The sequence below is a fragment of the Manis javanica genome, chromosome 1, assembly GCF_040802235.1.
Source record: "Manis javanica isolate MJ-LG chromosome 1, MJ_LKY, whole genome shotgun sequence".
Taxonomy (NCBI): Eukaryota; Metazoa; Chordata; class Mammalia; order Pholidota; family Manidae; genus Manis; species Manis javanica.
The window spans coordinates 185,313,783-185,331,434 of record NC_133156.1 but is presented as its reverse complement, the minus strand read 5'-3'; the positions used below and the strand labels follow the sequence as shown (position 1 = coordinate 185,331,434).

General features: G+C 37.6%; 1 protein-coding gene across 1 annotated transcript in view; it reads right to left on the bottom strand.

Moving 5' to 3' along the window:
- PPP3R1 (protein phosphatase 3 regulatory subunit B, alpha) overlaps positions 1-17,652 on the bottom strand; it is an 83,088-nt gene that overhangs the window by 23,617 nt on the left and 41,819 nt on the right. The window contains exon 2 of the mRNA XM_037022160.2: positions 17,611-17,650. Within this exon, the coding sequence (XP_036878055.1) occupies positions 17,611-17,650 (40 nt within the window). The remainder of the gene's footprint in view (positions 1-17,610; positions 17,651-17,652) is intronic.

Here is a 17,652-nt window from a genome sequence, read left to right as displayed (position 1 = left end):
AGTATACTTTTTGAAAAAGTCTGCATGTAGCTAGACCCATACAATAAACAACATGTATTTAATTTCTCTTTCTGGATTTAATGTATTGTCTAGGACTTCTAGTACAATTCTGACTACAATTGGTCAGAGTGAAAAACTTTTTCCCCCAATCTTAGGGATAGTATTCAATCTTTTATAGTTAAGTATTATGTATGTTAGCTGTAGGGTTTTGTAGGTGCCCTTTATCAGGTTGAGGAAGTTCCCTTCTATTCCTAATTTGCAAAAAGTATTTATTATGAATGAGTACTAAACTTTGTCACTTTGCCTCATCTACTGAGATTTTTTCTTCTCTTTTACTCTGTCAATACACTGAATTACATTAAAATATTTTTTAGTTAAAATCTTACTCCTGAAATAAACTCCACTTGGTTGTGCTTTATTGTCCATTTTATATACTACTGAACTTGACTTAGAAATACTTACGGATTTTGCACACATGTTCATGGTAAATATTAGTCTACAGTTTTCTCTAAAGTCTTTGGTATTGTTATTGGTGTAATATCAGCTTCTGCTTTCTGAAGGAATCTGCATTATGACTGATACTTTTTAAATTAATTGTTCTCTAGAACTTACTAGTAAGGCTATCTGGCCTTACAGTTTTCTTTCCAGGAAAATTTTTAAGTATGAATGCAATGTGATTAACAGATATAACACTACTAAGATTCCCTATTTCCATTTGTTGTTTTAGATATTTGTTTTTCAAGGAATTTACCTATTTAATCTAAGATTTAAAACTTATTGATATAAAATCATTCACATTCCCTTTTTCTCCTTTTCACATCTCTAGAATCTGTAGTGATTTCATTCTTTTGTTACTGTATGTTGGTAACTGTTTTCTTTGTTTCTTCTAGAATACTCCTTCAAAATGTGAAAGCTATGTTCCCTGTCTTCCTAGCTTATATAAAATATATGGCTTAAAAGTGATCCATCACATCAGAACGCACTCAGGCAAATGTTACCCAAAAATGTCACACACAAAAAACCTACACCGTTATAACAATCCTAAAAATACATTCTTAGAATTGCTTTCAGAACTCATCAAGCTTCAAAAGAAAATGTCATAAAAAATCCATGTGATGTAAATGACTGGAAGAAATCTTTGAGACAAAGTCAACGTGAGGAAACAGACCCTGAGAGCTAAGTTGCTCAATACTATAAAGCTTGATGACTAAGCTGGGTGACAAGATTTCTTGAAATACTTTGTGATCTAATTTATTGTCCAGTTTAAGTTCCACCTGCAGAGTTAACACATAAGCTTAGGCTAAGAGACACTAAACACTGTTGTTCCACAACCTGCATTTTTGGGATATGTGTGTAGAAAGGGAATAATAATAATATCCCCAACTCTGGATAGATAAAAATCAAGCTACATATGTTTCTAAAATGTTCTCCAAACTGTGTATTACTGGTTTTCCTGCTGAAAGTATTTTTATTGCTCCTAGTTTTCTCTTTTTGGTTTATCAATATTGTGATTCAAATTCTGGACAATAAGTTATTGAAAAAGCATGTATTTATAAAATCATGAAAATACCTCCAAGTTTTCTGTTATTAACTACCCTAGCTTAAAGTTGCATTTTGTGTTTTTTTTGAAGAATATTTTTTTTTTGAGAGGGCATCTCTCATACTTATTGATCAAATGGTTGTTAACAACAATAAAATTTTGTATAGGGGGGTCAATGCTCAATGCACAATCCTTAATCCATCTCAAGCCTAATTCTCGTCAGTCTCCAATCTTCTGAAGCATAACGAACAAGTTCTTACATGGTGAACGAATTCTTACATAGTGAATAAATTCTTACATGGTGAACAGTACAAGTGCATTCATCACAGAAACTTTCAGTTTTGATCACGCATTATGAACTATAAACAATCAGGTCAAATATGAATATTTGTTTGATTTTTATACTTGATTTATACGTGGATCCCACATTTCTCCCTTTATTATTATTATTATTTTTATTTTTAATAAATTGCTGAAGTGGTAGGTAGATGCAAGATAAAGGTAGAAAACATAGTTTAGTGTTGTAAGAGGGCAAACGTAGATGATCAGCTGTGTGCCTCTGGACTAAGTATTAATCCAAGCTAGACAAGGGCAGCAAAACATCCACGGATGCAGAAGATTTCTCTCAAAACAGTGGGGGTGAGGTTTGGAGCCTCACCACTGTTGATCCCCAAATTCTCACCTGATAGCCCCCCTGCGACTGTGCCTGTCTTAGGTTGTTCCTCCCTTGAGGAATCTTACCCGTCTCTGGCTAACCAGTCATCTTCCGGGGCCATACAGGGAAATGTAAAGTTGGTAAGTGAGAGAGAAGCAATATTGTTTGAAAAGGTTAGCTTTTGACTTCTTTGCAGATTTATGCCCTGTGGCTTCTATGCCCAGCACTTGTCTCGAGGTATCTTTACCACCTGGAGGAATTATGATGCTCGGTAAATTCGATATGAGGCACGAATTCTATTTAAGGGTTGTAATTAGGAAGGAAGAAGAAAAGCTATAGAGGTAGCATATGGAAGAAAACATGGGAGGATTGATTATTTCTTTGACATATCTTCTTGTAGAGTACCTTAAGCATGTATAGGTTTTAAACTACTAACTTGAGCTCACATATTAACATAATAGGAAAACGGTGACATAAACAAAGCAAATCTATAATTACCATGAATCTCCAGTGAAGCCAACAAAACCATTTAGCCACCCTAGGCATTTGTGAAAATTTGTCTATGATATGATGGATATTGTCCAACTGTACTTGAACAGTCTGAGAGAAATCAGACAAATTAAAGCAGCCCATTTCTGGGATCTGTTCACATCCCATATGTTCTTTTAACCGTAGATAGTCTATAGTCATAAGATTTAGGAGTGCTACAACTTGCACCCCTCCCAACTCCTGGTTGAGTTCCAACAGTAAAGATCGGTTCAAATTCGTTGTCTCACTGTATGCACATGCCAGCTAGACATCTCCCTCCTCATTCCAGTGGCAAGTCCAGGAAACGGTGGGGTGGATGCAGCCACAAACAAAGCATCGTCCGGATCCCTGTGGAGGCTTTTTGATGATCATCCCCCAGCACAAGTCCTCCAGAGAGTGCTGATGCCGGAAGCTTCTCCTCATATCGTATCTTAGTTCATTTTCTGGGTAGCCAAGCTAGGCATTGATCTTCTGCATAGAAACAAACAGACCCTTTGCCCACACTTTGACATGCCCTCTATACCACTGTGTAGAACTCATTGGAGGTCAGCACACAGGAACTGCTATTTTTTTTTTTATTAAGAGAAAGGAATATTATCAGAAAAGAGTACCTCCAATAGCTGATCATCTGATACTCTTTAACTGATCAACATTAAGGATATTTAAAGCATGTGTTGATCTTTGATTTACCAATAGTTTTATCCTATCAAGGAGTAATCCCCCTTTTCTTTCTTTCTTTCTTTCTTTTTTTTTAATCTTTAATCTACACTTACATGAAAAATACTGTTTACTATGCTCTCCCCTATATCAGGTCCCCCCTAACAACCACATTACGGTTACTGTCCATCAGCGTAGCAAAATGTTGTAGAATCACTACTTGTCCTCTCTGTGTTGTACAGCCCACCCTCCCCTTTCTCCCTACCCCCCCATGCATGCTAATCTTAATATCCCCCTTCTTCTTCCCCCCCCTTATCCCTCCCTGCCCACCCATCCTCCCCAGTTCCTTTCCCTTTGGTACCTGTTAGTCCATTTTTTGGTTCTGTAATTCCGCTGCTATTTTGTTCCTTCAGTTTTTCCTTTGTTCTTATACTCCTCAGATGAGTGAAATCATTTGGTATTTCTCTTTCTCCGCTTGGTTATTTCACTGAGCATAATACTCTCCAGCTCCATCCATGTTGCTGCAAATGGTTGGATTTTTCCACTTCTTATGGCTGAGTAGTATTCCATTGGGTACATGTACCACATCTTCTTTATCCATTCATCTACCGATGGACATTTAGGTTGCTTCCAATTCTTGGCTATTGTAAATAGTGCTGCGATAAACATAGGGGTGTATCTGTCTTTCTCAAACTTGATTGCTGAGTTCTTAGGGTAAATTCCTAGGAGTGGAATTCCTGGGTCAAATGGTAGGTCTGTTTTGAGCATTTTGATGAACCTCCATACTGCTTTCCACAATGGTTGAACTCATTTACATTCCCACCAGCAGTGTAGGAGGGTTCCCTTTTCTCCACAGCCTCGCCAACATTTGTTGTTGTTTGTCTTTTGGATGGCAGCTATCCTTACTGATGTGAGGTGATAGCTCATTGTAGTTTTAATTTGCATTTCTCTGATAATTAGCGATGTGGAGCATCTTTTCATGTGTCTGTTGGCCATCTGTATTTCTTTTTTAGAGAACTGTCTGTTCAGTTCCTCTGCCCATTTTTTAATTGGGTTATTTGTTTTTTGTTTGTTGAGGCGTGTGATCTCTTTGTATATTCTGGACGTCAAGCCTTTATCGGATCTGTCATTTTCAAATATATTCTCCCATACTGTAGGGTTCCTTTTTGTTCTATTGATGGTGTCTTTCGCTGTATAGAAGCTTTTCAGCTTAATGTAGTCCCACTTGCTCATTTTTGCTGTTGTTTTTCTTGCCCGGGGAGATATGTTCAAGAAGAGGTCACTCATGTATATGTCTAAGAGGTTTTTGCTTATGTTTTTTTCCAAGAGTTTAATGGTTTCATGACTTACATTCAGGTCTTTGATCCATTTTGAGTTTACCTTTGTATATGGGGTGAGACAAAGGTCCAGTTTCATTCTCCTACATGTAGCTGTCCAGTTTTGCCAGCACCATCTGTTGAAGAGACTATCATTTTGCCATTGTATGTCCGTGACTCCTTTATCAAATATTAATTGACCATATATGTTTGGGTTAATTTCTGGAGTCTCTAATCTGTTCCACTGGTCTGTGGCTCTGTTCTTGTGCCAGTACCAAATTGTCTTGATTACTATGGCTTTGTAGTAGAGCTTGAAGTTGGGGAGTGAGATCCCCCCTACTTTATTCTTCTTTTTCAGGATTGCGTTGGCTATTTGGGGTCTTTGGTGTTTCCATATGAATTTTTGAATTATTTGTTCCAAATCACTGAAGAATGTTGCTGGTAATTTGAGAGGGATTTCATCAAATCTGTATATTGCTTTGGGCAGGATGGCCATTTTGACGATATTAATTCTTCCTAGCCATGAGCATGGGATGAGTTTCCATTTATTAGTGTCCCCTTTAATTTCTCTTAAGAGTGACTTGTAGTTTTCAGAGTATAAGTCTTTCACTTCTTTGGTTAGGTTTATTCCTAGGTATTTTATTCTTTTTGATGCAGTTGTGAATGGAATTGTTTTCCTGATTTCTCTTTCTATTGGTTCATTGTTAGAGTATAGGAAAGCTACAGATTTCTGTTAATTTTGTATCCTGCAACGTTGCTGTATTCCGATATCAGTTCTAGTAGTTTTGGAGTGGAGTCTTTAGGGTTTTTTATGTACAGTATCATATCATCTGCAAATAGTGACAGTTTAACTTCTTCTTTACCAATCTGGATTCCTTGTATTTCTTTGTTTTGTCTGATTGTCGTGGCTAGGACCTCCAGTACTATGTTAAATAACAGTGGGGAGAGTGGGCATCCCTGTCTGGTTCCTGATCTCAGAGGAAATGCTTTCAGCTTCTCACTGTTCAGTATAATGCTGGCTGTGGGTTTATCATATATGGCCTTTATTATGTTTAGGTACTTGCCCTCTATTCCCATTTTGCTGAGAGTTTTTATCATGAATGGATGTTGAATTTTGTCAAATGCTTTTTCAGCATCTATGGAGATGATCATGTGGTTTTTGTCTTTCTTTTTGTTGATGTGGTGGATGATGTTGATGGCTTTTCGAATGTTGTACCATCCTTGCATCCCTGGGATGAATCCCACTTGGTCATGGTGTATGATCCTTTTGATATACTGTTGAATTCGGTTTGCTAATATTTTATTGAGTATTTTTGCATCTACATTCATCAGGGATATTGGTCTGTAATTTTCTTTTTTGGTGGGGTCTTTGCCTGGTTTTGGTATTAAGGTGATGTTGGCTTCATAGAATGAGTTTGGGAGTATTCCCTCTTCTTCTATTTTTTGGAACACTTTAAGGAGAATGGGTATTATGTCTTCTCTGTGTGTCTGATAAAATTCCGAGGTAAATCCGTCCGGCCCCGGGGTTTTGTTCTTGGGTAGTTTTTTGATTACCGTTTCAATTTCTTTGCTCGTAATTGGTTTGTTTAACTTTTGTGTTTCTTCCTTGGTCAGTCTTGGGAGGTTGTATTTTTCTAGGAAGTTGTCCATTTCTTCTAGGTTTTCCAGCTTGTTGGCATATAGGTTTTCATAGTAGTCTTTAATAATTCTTTGTATTTCTGTAGAGTCTGTTGTGATTTTTCCATTCTCATTTCTGATTATGTTGATTTGTGTTGATTCTCTTTTTCTCTTAATACGTTTGGCTAGAGGCTTACCTATTTTGTTTATTTTCTCAAAGAACCAGCTCTTGGTTTCATTCAATTTGCTATTGTTTTATTCTTCTCAATTTTGTTTATTTCTTCTCTGATCTTTATTATGTCCCTCCTTCTGCTGACTTTAGGCCTCATTTGTTCTTCTTTTTCCAGTTTCGATAATTGTGATGTTAGACTATTCATTTGGGATTATTCTTCCTTCTTCAAGTGTGCCTGGATCGCTATATACTTTCCTGTTAAGACTGCTTTCGCTGCATCCCACAGTAGTTGGGGCTTTGTGTTGTTGTTGTCATTTCTTTCCATATATTGCTGCATCTCCATTTTAATTTGGTCGTTGATCCATTGACTATTTAGGAGCATGTTGTTAAGCCTCCATGTGTTTGTGAGTCTTTTTGCTTTCTTTGTACAATTTATTTCTAGTTTTTTGCGTTTGTGGTCTGAGAAGTTGGTTGGTAGAATTTCAATCTTTTTGAACTTACTGAGGCTCTTTTTGTGGCCTAGTATGTGGTCTATTCTGGAGAATGTTCCATGTGCACTTGAGAAGAATGTATATCCTGTCGCTTTTGGATGTAGAGTTCTATAGATGTCTATTAGGGCCATCTGTTCTAGTGTGTTGTTCAGTGCCTCTGTGTCCTTACTTATTTTCTGCCCGGTGGATCTATCCTTTGGGGTGAGTGGTGTGTTGAAGTCTCCTAAAATGAATGCATTGCAGTCTATTTCCCTCTTTAGTTCTGTTAGTATTTGTTTCACATATGCTGGTGCTCCTGTATTGGATGCATATATATTTGGAATGGTTATATCCTCTTGTTGGACTGAGCCCTTTATCATTATGTAGTGTCCTTCTTTATCTCTTGTTACTTTCTTTGTTTTGAAGTCTATTTTGTCTGATATTAGTACTGCAACCCCTGCTTTCTTCTCACTGTTGTTTGCCTGAAATATGTTTTTCCATCCCTTGACTTTTAGTCTGTGCTTGTCTTTGGGTTTAAGGTGAGTTTCTTGTAAGCAGCATATAGATGGGTCTTGCTTTTTTATCCATTCTATTACTCTGTGTCTTTTGATTGGTGCATTAAGTCCACTTACATTTAGGGTGACTATTGAGAGATATGTACTTATTGCCATTGCAGGGTTTAGGTTCGTGGTTTCCAAAGGTTCAAGGTTAGCTTCTTTAGTATCTTATTGCCTAACTTAACTCGCTTTTGAGCTGTTATATACACTGTCTGGAGATTCTTTTCTTCTCTCCCTTCTTATTCCTCCTCCTCCATTCTTCATATGTTGTGTGTTTTGTTCTGTGCTCTTTTTAGGAGTGCTCCCATCTAGAGCAGTCCCTGTAGGATGCCCTGTAGAGGTGGTTTGTGGGAAGCAAATTCCCTCAGCTTTTGCTTGTCTGGGAATTGTTTAATCCCGCCATCATATTTAAATGATAGTCGTGCTGGATACAGTATCCTTGGTTCAAGGCCCTTCTGTTTCATTGCATTAAATATATCATGCCATTCTCTTCTGGCCTGGAGGGTTTCTGTCGAGAAGTCTGATGTTAGCCTGATGGGTTTTCCTTTATAGGTGACCTTTTTCTCTCTAGCTGCCTTTAAAACTCTTTCCTTGTCCTTGATCCTTGCCATTTTAATTATTATGTGTCTTGGTGTTGTCCTCCTTGGATCCTTTCTGTTGGGGGTTCTGTGTAATTCTGTAGTCTGTTTGATTATTTCCTCCCCCAGTTTGGGGAAGTTTTCAGCAATTATTTCTTCAAAGAGACTTTCTATCCCTTTTCCTCTTTCTTCTTCTTCTGGTACCCCTATAATATGAATATGATTCCTTTTGGATTGGTCACATAGTTCTCTTAGCGTTGTTTCATTCCTGGAGATCCTTTTATCTCTTTCTATGTCAGCTTCTATACGTTCCTGTTCTCTGGTTTCTATTCCTTCAATGGCCTCTTGCATCTTATCCATTCTGCTTATAAATCCTTCCAGGGATTGTTTCACTTCTGTGATCTCCTTCCTGACATCTGTGATCTCCCTCCGGACTTCATCCCATTGCTCTTGCACTTTTCTCTGCATCTCATCCCATTGCTCTTGCATTTTTCTCTGCATCTCTGTCAGCATGTTCATGATTTTTATTTTGAATTCTTTTTCAGGAGGACTGGTTAGGTCTGTCTCCTTCTCAGGTGTTGTCTCTGTGATCTTTGTCTGCCTGTAGTTTTGCCTTTTCATGGTGATAGAGAAAGTTTGCAGAGCTGGTACGAGTGACCGCTGGAAGAGCTTCCCTTCTTGTTGGCCTTCCTCTCCTGGGAGAATAGCGACCTCTAGTGGCTTATGCTTTTCAGCTGTGCGCAGACAGGGCTTCTGCTACCTGCCCGTTTGCTATGGAGTTTATCTCCGCTGTTGCTGTGGGCGTGGCCTGGCTGGGGCTGCTCCTCCAAAATGGTGGAGCCCCGTTGGAGGGGGAGCGGCCAGGAGGCTATTTATCTCCGTAAGGGGCCTCTGTGCTCCCTGTTGCCCAGGGGGTTAGAGTGCCCAGAGATTCCCAGATTCCCTGCCTCTGGTCTAAGTGTCCTGTCCTGACCCTTTAAGACTTCCAAGAACCACTCTCCAAACCATAACAACAGCAACAACAAAAGAGGAGAAAGAAAAGAAAAAAAAAACAAAAAATAAAGGAAAAAACGTGAAATTTTCTTTGTCCTCAGGCGCCGGTCCCAGGCACCCGCTCACCGGTCCTGCTGTCCTTCCTCCCTAGCACCAGGGTCCCTGTCCCTTCAAGGCTTCTGAAAAGCACCCGCCAAAAAATAAAGAATAAAAATAAGGGAAAAACGTGATATTCTTTGTCCTCAGGTGCCGGTCCCAGGCACCCGCCCACTGGTCCTGCCGCCCTGCCTCCCTAGCACTGGGGACCCCGTCCCTCCAAGGCCTCCAAAAAACACTCGCTAAAAAAAAAAGGGAAAATCACGCGATCCTCTCCATCCCCAGACGCTGGTCCCAGGCACCCGCTCACCGGCCCTGCCGCCCTGCCTCCCTGGCACTGGAGTCCCTGTCCCCCTAAGGCCTCCAAAAAGCAATCGTCAAAAAGAAAAAAAAAGGGAGAAACACGCAATTTTCTTTGTCCTCAGGCACCGGTCCCAGGCACCCGCCCACTGGTCTTGCTGCCCTGCCTCCCTGGTATTGGGGTCCCCGTCCCTCCAAGGCTTCCAAAAAGCACTCGCCAAAAAAAAAAGGGGGAAAAACACACGATTTTCTTTGTCCTCAGGCACTGGCCCCAGGCCCCTTCCCACCGGTCCCGCCGCCCTGCCTCCCTAGTATTGGGAAAAACGCACAATTTTCTTTGTCCCAGGTGCCAGTCTCAGGCACCCGCTCACCAGTCTTGCTGCCCTGTTTCGCTGGTATTGGGGTCCCTGTCCCTTTAAGGCTTCTAAAAACGCACTCGCCAAAAAGAAAAAAAAAGGGGAAAAATGCACGATTTTCTCCGTCCTCAGGTGCCGGTCTCAGGCACCCGCCCACCGGTCCCGCCACCCTGCCTCCCTGGCATCCGGGTCCCCGTCCCTTTAAGGCTTCCAAAAAGCACTCACCAAAAAAAAAAAAAAAAAAAAGGGAAAAACGCGCGATATTCTTTGTCCTCAGGCGCCGGTCCCAGGCACCCGCTCACCAGTCCTGCTGCCCTGCCTCCCTAGCACCGGGGTCCCTGTCCCTTTAAGGCTTCCAAAAAGCACTTGCCAAAAAAAAACCGCTCTGGTTTCTTTCCACCCCCCCGGGAGCCAGGGGGAGGGGTGCTCGGGTCACGCCAGGCCGGGGCTTGTATCTTACCCCCTTCGCAAGGCACTACGTTCTTGCATGTGTGGATGTGGTCTGGATGTTGTCCTGTGTCCTCTGGTCTGTATTTTAGGAAGAGTTTTCTTTGTTATATTTTCATGGATCTATGTGTTTTTGGGAGGAGATTTCCACGGCTCTACTCACGCCGCCATCTTGGCTCCGCCCCACACTTTTTTGTTTTTTAAACCTAAGTATATACTGTATAGGTCAATAACATCTCATTCAACAGACATGACTCTCAAAGATTTCCATTGTTTATAAGTCAAATCCAACCCCAACCCATTATTATCACATTCTCCAAGTTTTTCTCTTATTTTCTGTTCCTACATTATGTTGCATTTAAATACATTAGTTGCACTTTAGCTTTGTACCACTCCCCCAAAATACGGTATTTTCACAAAAGAATGACTATTCAAGAATCTTCTTCCATCTTCACAGCACCAATTATTTAAGATATATTAACGGTTGTTCCAGAGGTCAATCTAGTTATCATCAACAATGTCATATACATCCCCAGTCTCTCCACCTTTTTTTTTTTTTTTTTACTGATTTGCCTTACATTTTAACATTCAGAAATTCCAGCACACAACTTATGTTTAACAGCTTTTACGAAAATTTCTTGACATTCTTCAGAGACAATTCTGACTTCTTGTTCTAATTCCACACAAATGCTTTCTAGGTGCATGGCACAGTTGTTACCCTGGGATTTTCACTGGTGTCTCAGAGATTTAGTTTCTTGGATCTCATTTCATCTTTCTTTAACTTCTATTTCGTTTTTTTGGACACATATTCAAGAACTTGTAAAAGGTAAATTTCCCAAGTCCTTAAATTTCTGGAAATGTCTTTAATTTCATCTCATACCTGAATAATCATTTTGGCTGGTATCAAGTTATCAATTTAGGAACTCCAAACTTTGAATAAATTGTTCCACTACTTTCTAATGCCTACTGTTGCTGCTAAGAAATCTAATGCCAGCAGACTTCTATTCTGTTTAGGCAACATTTCCCCCTGTATAACAGCTTTTAGGGTTTTGTTATTAATTCTTAGAATTTTAAAATTACAAAACAAGTTGACACTGAATGTAGATCTTTTTTCACCTAACCTTCTTGGCTATCAGAATGCTCTTCCAATCAGGAGACTCATTTTCTTCAAGTGAAGGAAATCTCCTAGTATGTTCACTTCTATTTTATCTAATACATCTCCTGTATTTGTTCCTCAATTCCTTCTTTTCTTGCATATTTTTCCTTATCTCTTGCTCTAAAATTCTGAGGGAGGTCCAAGAATTTATACTTTTGCTAAATGGTTAGCTAGGCTTTTTTTACCGGCTGAACTAATTGATGTCTACATACCAGCTATAAATTATTCAAATTTGTGATAGACTACCATATTACTATATGTCACAGACCTCATTGGTGAAGCTGTTTTATAAGTTTTATAAGTCTTTTAAAACATACAAATTTGTAAGTGCTGCCATGATACCAAAATTTGGCAGTATGAATGAAGAAAACAAAGCTAGCACTTCACTTTTCTTAAGACTAGTTGCCTAAAAACCTAAAATATCAGGATATAGTAGACAACCCAGGGATTAAAAAAATAAAAATAAATAAATATAAATACTGTAACAGTAGAACAACGTTACAACTCAGCTTAGGTGTTCAAGTTCACGCACTATATCTTAGACAATGTTTCATCCCTCTCTTCATTACTCAGCTCTAAAGCTTTACTGAAAAAAGCAGAACAGGTAATTCTCAATGGACTAGGTGAAATAAATTAAACTTCAGTATCACTAAATTATTAAGTAAATGATAAATCATGGCTGGTAGATTATTTTAGAAGTATGAACGATGATATATATTTATGAAGATTTTAATCTAAAGTAAGAAATACAAAAGTCAATTTCAAAGCCAAGGACAAATTTCTTATTTTTCATAATAAAGGACATTTTAGTAATAAAATGTTTTAAAATATTTATACTTCTTCACATTCAAACTGAATTTTTATTGATATTAGAAAGGTTTCCTCCAAAGTTTTCTGAGATGATGAATAAAGGTTTGGGAGTTAAACCAGAAATTAATCTTCAGAACACACATCACTACTTAAAATTGGAAGTAAATTAAGCTAGCCATATAAGAAACAAAGGAATGCAGAAATGGAAGAAATCAAATTAACTTTGGATTAACTTTTCTCTGAAAAAGTTTTCTTTTCTCACAACAAAGAGAAACCCTACTTCAAGAAGAATAATATGTAAACCTCCCTGAGACAACCTGATTGAGGGCAGAAATTACTAGCACAAAGACAGTATCAGTTTATTTTCAAGTCACCTATAAATTTTCAAACAAGAAACAAAATTGCTAGAATATGACTGTTTACTCAAAATTAGAGTAGGGTCCTAAAAAATGGCTTAAGATGTTGTCTATAGATAGCTCATTATGCAAAAATAAACACTCCTTCAGAGTCTGCTGAGCTCTTCTTAGGTCAACTTTTACAGTAAGAAAATTGAGAAATCTTTTTTGATAAAAGACTTACTAGTCTTTCATCTACGTCCAATATACAAAGTGGACTGTGTTTACCAATTTTATCAGAACCATTCAGAATTATACTGGTTTTATCAACAGTAAAAATTAATCAAATCTGGTTTTCCACTCATACTTTCAACTTTCTAAAGTAGTACTTTGTAGTGACAGCCACTTTTCCAAGTTATCATGACAAGATATATGAAAGGTCTCAAATTTGAGCAAATCACCCCAACAGAGTATACATTTCCTAGTCCAGACAGGCTGGCTTAACAGATAGAAACAAAGTCACAACAGCCTAAAAAAATTTAAGTCAGTAAAAAGTAAATACTGAATTGAGAGACAAGAAAAATCAGAGAATAACTATGTCTTAGATAAACCCAGTTTTGCCTAAAATCATTCATGCAAACATAATATTAATCCTGTATTTACTGTAAGGGAAGATTATACTGTTGTGATTAAAAATATGACTCTGGAGCATGACTACCTGAGATCAAATTATATATGGCTTTGTTATTTTATCTGCTGTTGTGTGACCTTAAACCTGTTACTATAAAGGTCTCTCTGCCTCTGTTTTCCCATTTATACAATGAGGAAAATAGTAATACCTCTTTCAAGAGGCTATTGTGAGGATTAAAAAGGTTAATATATGTGAAGTGCTTAGAATACTGCCTGGCATGTCTTACATGACATGAGAGTTATTTATTGTTTCTATTTATAGAAACAGATGGGGTGACTGGTTAACTACTGGGTTTTCCTAAAGGTGCAGTCTGTAAATTTACCCAATTAACTGTCTATATAGTTCAGCTCTGAGTTCTTACTAGCTTATTCAGTCAACAAATATTTATTCAACACCTGCTTTATGCCAGACATTATACTTAGGCTTCTAATGTCAATGCCTCAACTCTTATTGGTGAATATTAGCTTGAACAGCCTCTTATTATTATTAAAAGCTTGCTGGGATGCATGCCATACTTGACTATAATTAAATAGTATTTCTCCTTGATATTGCTCTAAGTCACTTCCCTCTCCATTTTTCCATTCATTAAAAAAAAATTAAAACTTATGAAGGAAAATTTCAAGTACATACAAAATTTGAGACTAGTATAATGAATCTCATATACCTATCATCCAGCTCTAATCATTAACATATGAGGAATCTTATTTTATTTATATATCCACTTTGATTATCTTAGAACAAATCCCAGTATCTAAAAGATACTTTTTTAAAAATCACATTATTACACCTAAAAATTAATAATTACTGATTCTCTCCTATCAGATAAGTACTCAAGGTTCCCCAAATGTCACAACTTTTAATCCATCATATTTATTAAATTAGGCAATATACCAATACAATAAATAAACCTTAATAAAAAGTTTCAAGTAGAGTAACAGGAAATGAAAGACAGATGGTTACAGGCCAAGAAATTAGCAGAAATAAGGAAACATATTGTATATGCTTTGAGAAGCTCAATATGAGGAAGAGCAGAGAAAAATTGGGAGGTACTTGCAGGATCAGGATCAGAGGGGAGTTGATTAGGTTTGTAGACTGAAAAGGTATGGAGAAGCTGATGTCAGGAAAAAACAGAAACTAACCAAATAAAGTCCCAGAGATGAGATAAAAGTGCAAGTGAAGAAGCTGGCCTTGTATATGGAAGGTGTAACATCCAAGCTCTGACGGTGAAGGGAAGGCGTTAGTTAAGCATGAGTATGGGAATTGGAAACTGTGTGTGTGTGGCAGGCAGAGATGGAAGATGGAAGGCGGTAAAGAGGTAATGATATTAATACTTAAAATGTTCTCCGTTTTCTTAAGAATTAGGAGACAAAACCACTGATTAAAAGCAGGGTATTGGGAAGGATTATGCAGGGCATTTGGATAGAATGTTGAAGATCTGGATGGAATTTAAGGAGACTGAAAGACACAAATGACCAGACAAGAGAAAGAATTAATCAGTACTCAAATTTTACACAGCTTTCAAAACCAATTTCAAATATCACCCCTTCCAGGAACCTTTCCTTAATTTCCTTAACCAAAGGTAAATTTCCCTCCGTGGAACCTTTGTTCTTATTTCTTGTAATGATTTACTTCCACTGTAATAATTCATGCATTTCTCTTTTTTCCATTAGCTAGACTGTAAGCACTTTGTGGGTGCATACTTATCTTTCACAGGGCATAAGATAAAACCGTACAACATATAATTTAGTATCTTATTACCTTTTTGAACAGCAGCACAATTTAAATACTAAAAGAACAGAATAACTACTTAAAGAATTGAGGGGACCAGGAAAGGCTGAGAGAATTTATGTAAAGCCTCACCAAGAACACAAGTATCAGGCTGGGCCATGAAAAGATGAGAGGCAATGAGATTTTAACTTGAACAGAGAAGTATAAATAGTGAAGTATAAATATGATGACAGCTATTTACATAACACTAATGCTCCTCCGATTAGGAGGTTTTGTAGATGAGAAAAAAAAATTACTACACTATGTGGGTGGGGAAAGAAGTGACAGTTTTGATTTAAGTTCAGTTTGGGAAAATTCAACCAAATCACATATAAAATCTGATAAAAGTGCATTATATTTTAGTCAACCAAGTAGGGAATAGAGAAAAAAACATACACTGGGTAACAGAAGAACTCAGATAGATTCACAGCTGGTTGGTCACTGACAAATACAGATCTTTAGTGGCAAGGTTCAACAGTTTCATTAAAGCATAGATGAAATCATAGCAAAGACTTACTAAATGCTGAAAATAAAATTGAAAGGGACAGTTTTAACAGTGCATGAAATATATTTCAAATATTCACCACACATTTATAAAAACTTGGGCTTTTTCCATTCTGGATGTACAGAAGGGAACATCCATCTCACCTTCTGCCCTGGTACATTTTTCTTTACAACCAAGTAAATGACTCTTGGTCCCAGATTTAAAAGGAGAGTAGAAGAACCTGGAAAGTACTCCCTCAAGACCTCTTGTTCCTGACTTCCTAGTACCTTATACCTACCAACTGTACTCCCAACAGCTAATCCCAACTCTATTTGTGACCTGAGGCCTAGCTAATTACAGACTTCCACACCTCCTTCCTCCCACTAGCGAATGGATGAATAATTATGTCACATGCTCAAACTGAACAGTAAGTGGCAAGGCACAATTTTGAGTGAAATCCTTTCAATTCTAAAAAAACTATAAAACTAACAAATTAATTTTGCCATAGACAAGAATTACAGATCTAGATAGCCCAGAACAACAGTCTGCAAGTACTCTCTCTATCTTGACCTATTTCACATAGGTTAGATAGTGGCAGGAGTGACAGTTCTCAAATCCAGAAGACTGCTAAAGTCTATAACAGGGTTCACAACTTTTTCTGGAAAAGGCCATACAGTAAATATTTTAGGTTTTGTGGACCATATGGTCTCTGTTGCAACTACCCAATTCTGCCACTGTAGCATGAAACAGCCATAGACAATATGTAAATAAATGGGCTTGGCTATTCCAATAAAACTATTAATACCAACCCCTCAAGAGTCATAACTAGGTTTGGTTTTAGTCAATTCTAACAATATGCTGGTTGAAACATTTTATCTTCATGTTCAAAAGAGAAACATATCTACCTATAATCATAATTACATAAAAAATTCATAAAAAGAACACTGGGAGGAAACAATGAAAGAAAATTTAAATAGCAGTTGGGATGATAGAACCATAGGTAAGAGTATCACTGTTTTCTAAAAGCTTAAAAAACTACGTAAGTTAAAAAATGGAAGGTAAATGAAATGATAAACAAGTAATTTCTGCTTAACGGTAACTGCTATGAACAAAATTAACAGGGTACAACCCATGACAGAGAATCTGAGAACACAGAGAGAGAGGACATCTTCAAAGAGGTAACATTTACACTGAGAGTTGAAAAGACAGCAGTCAAGAGCTGATAGAACATTCCATCCAGAGCTCATTTGTAAGTTAGTGAATGAAAGAAACTGACAAGTATTTTAAAGAAAGGAGACTAATGAAACATAATGAGCAATTAGGGAAGTGGTTTTAACTGGACAAAAATAACACCTCATTGCAACCTAGGAAGTCTCCAAACAAGGCAGGACCAGCTTCATGAAACAGGGATGGAGAGGGCAAGGAAGGTTCAGAATGGTTTGGGAGCCTGGGAACCTCATAAGGTATCTACATTTACCAAAGGTCTCCATTCAGATTCTCAGAATCTCCCTCTTCCTCAATTACTGCCCTTCCTTCCACACAAGAGACTTTACCATTTTTATTTAAGCTCCTTGGCCTTATGACTGAGCTTTGAACCAACAATCTCTAATGTTGTCATTTTCTTTATGTCTCCAATACAGTCAGAAAGAACCACACTTCTTATACTCTCCACCTCCCTAGAAAGATCTTCTGCAATGGCTACTTGGTCTAGTTTTGCCTTCAATAAGCACTTTATTTTATGTAACCACAATACAAATAAGTTAACTATATACTTGAAACTTTGTTAATCTGGAAAACTTCCGTTCGGTTAAGCCACTGAGATCTGAGGGTTGATTTGTTAACTACAGCATAGTGCAGTAAAAGTATAAATAACTATACTAATATTAAATAAATACAAAATATTTCCCTTCTCTGATAACTTAAAAAAACTAAGTCGAATTCATTTTCCATTTTAAACAGCTAAGGGCAACTTTGTTATCCCAATTTATAGAGGTGTATGATATATATACATACATATATAGAGTAAATATATAGAAATTCTGTGTAAATAAAAGAAATTCTTGATAACAAAAGTATCCGACTTACAGTGTGAGCACATTTCCAAAGGATAACTTGCCTCATTTCCCT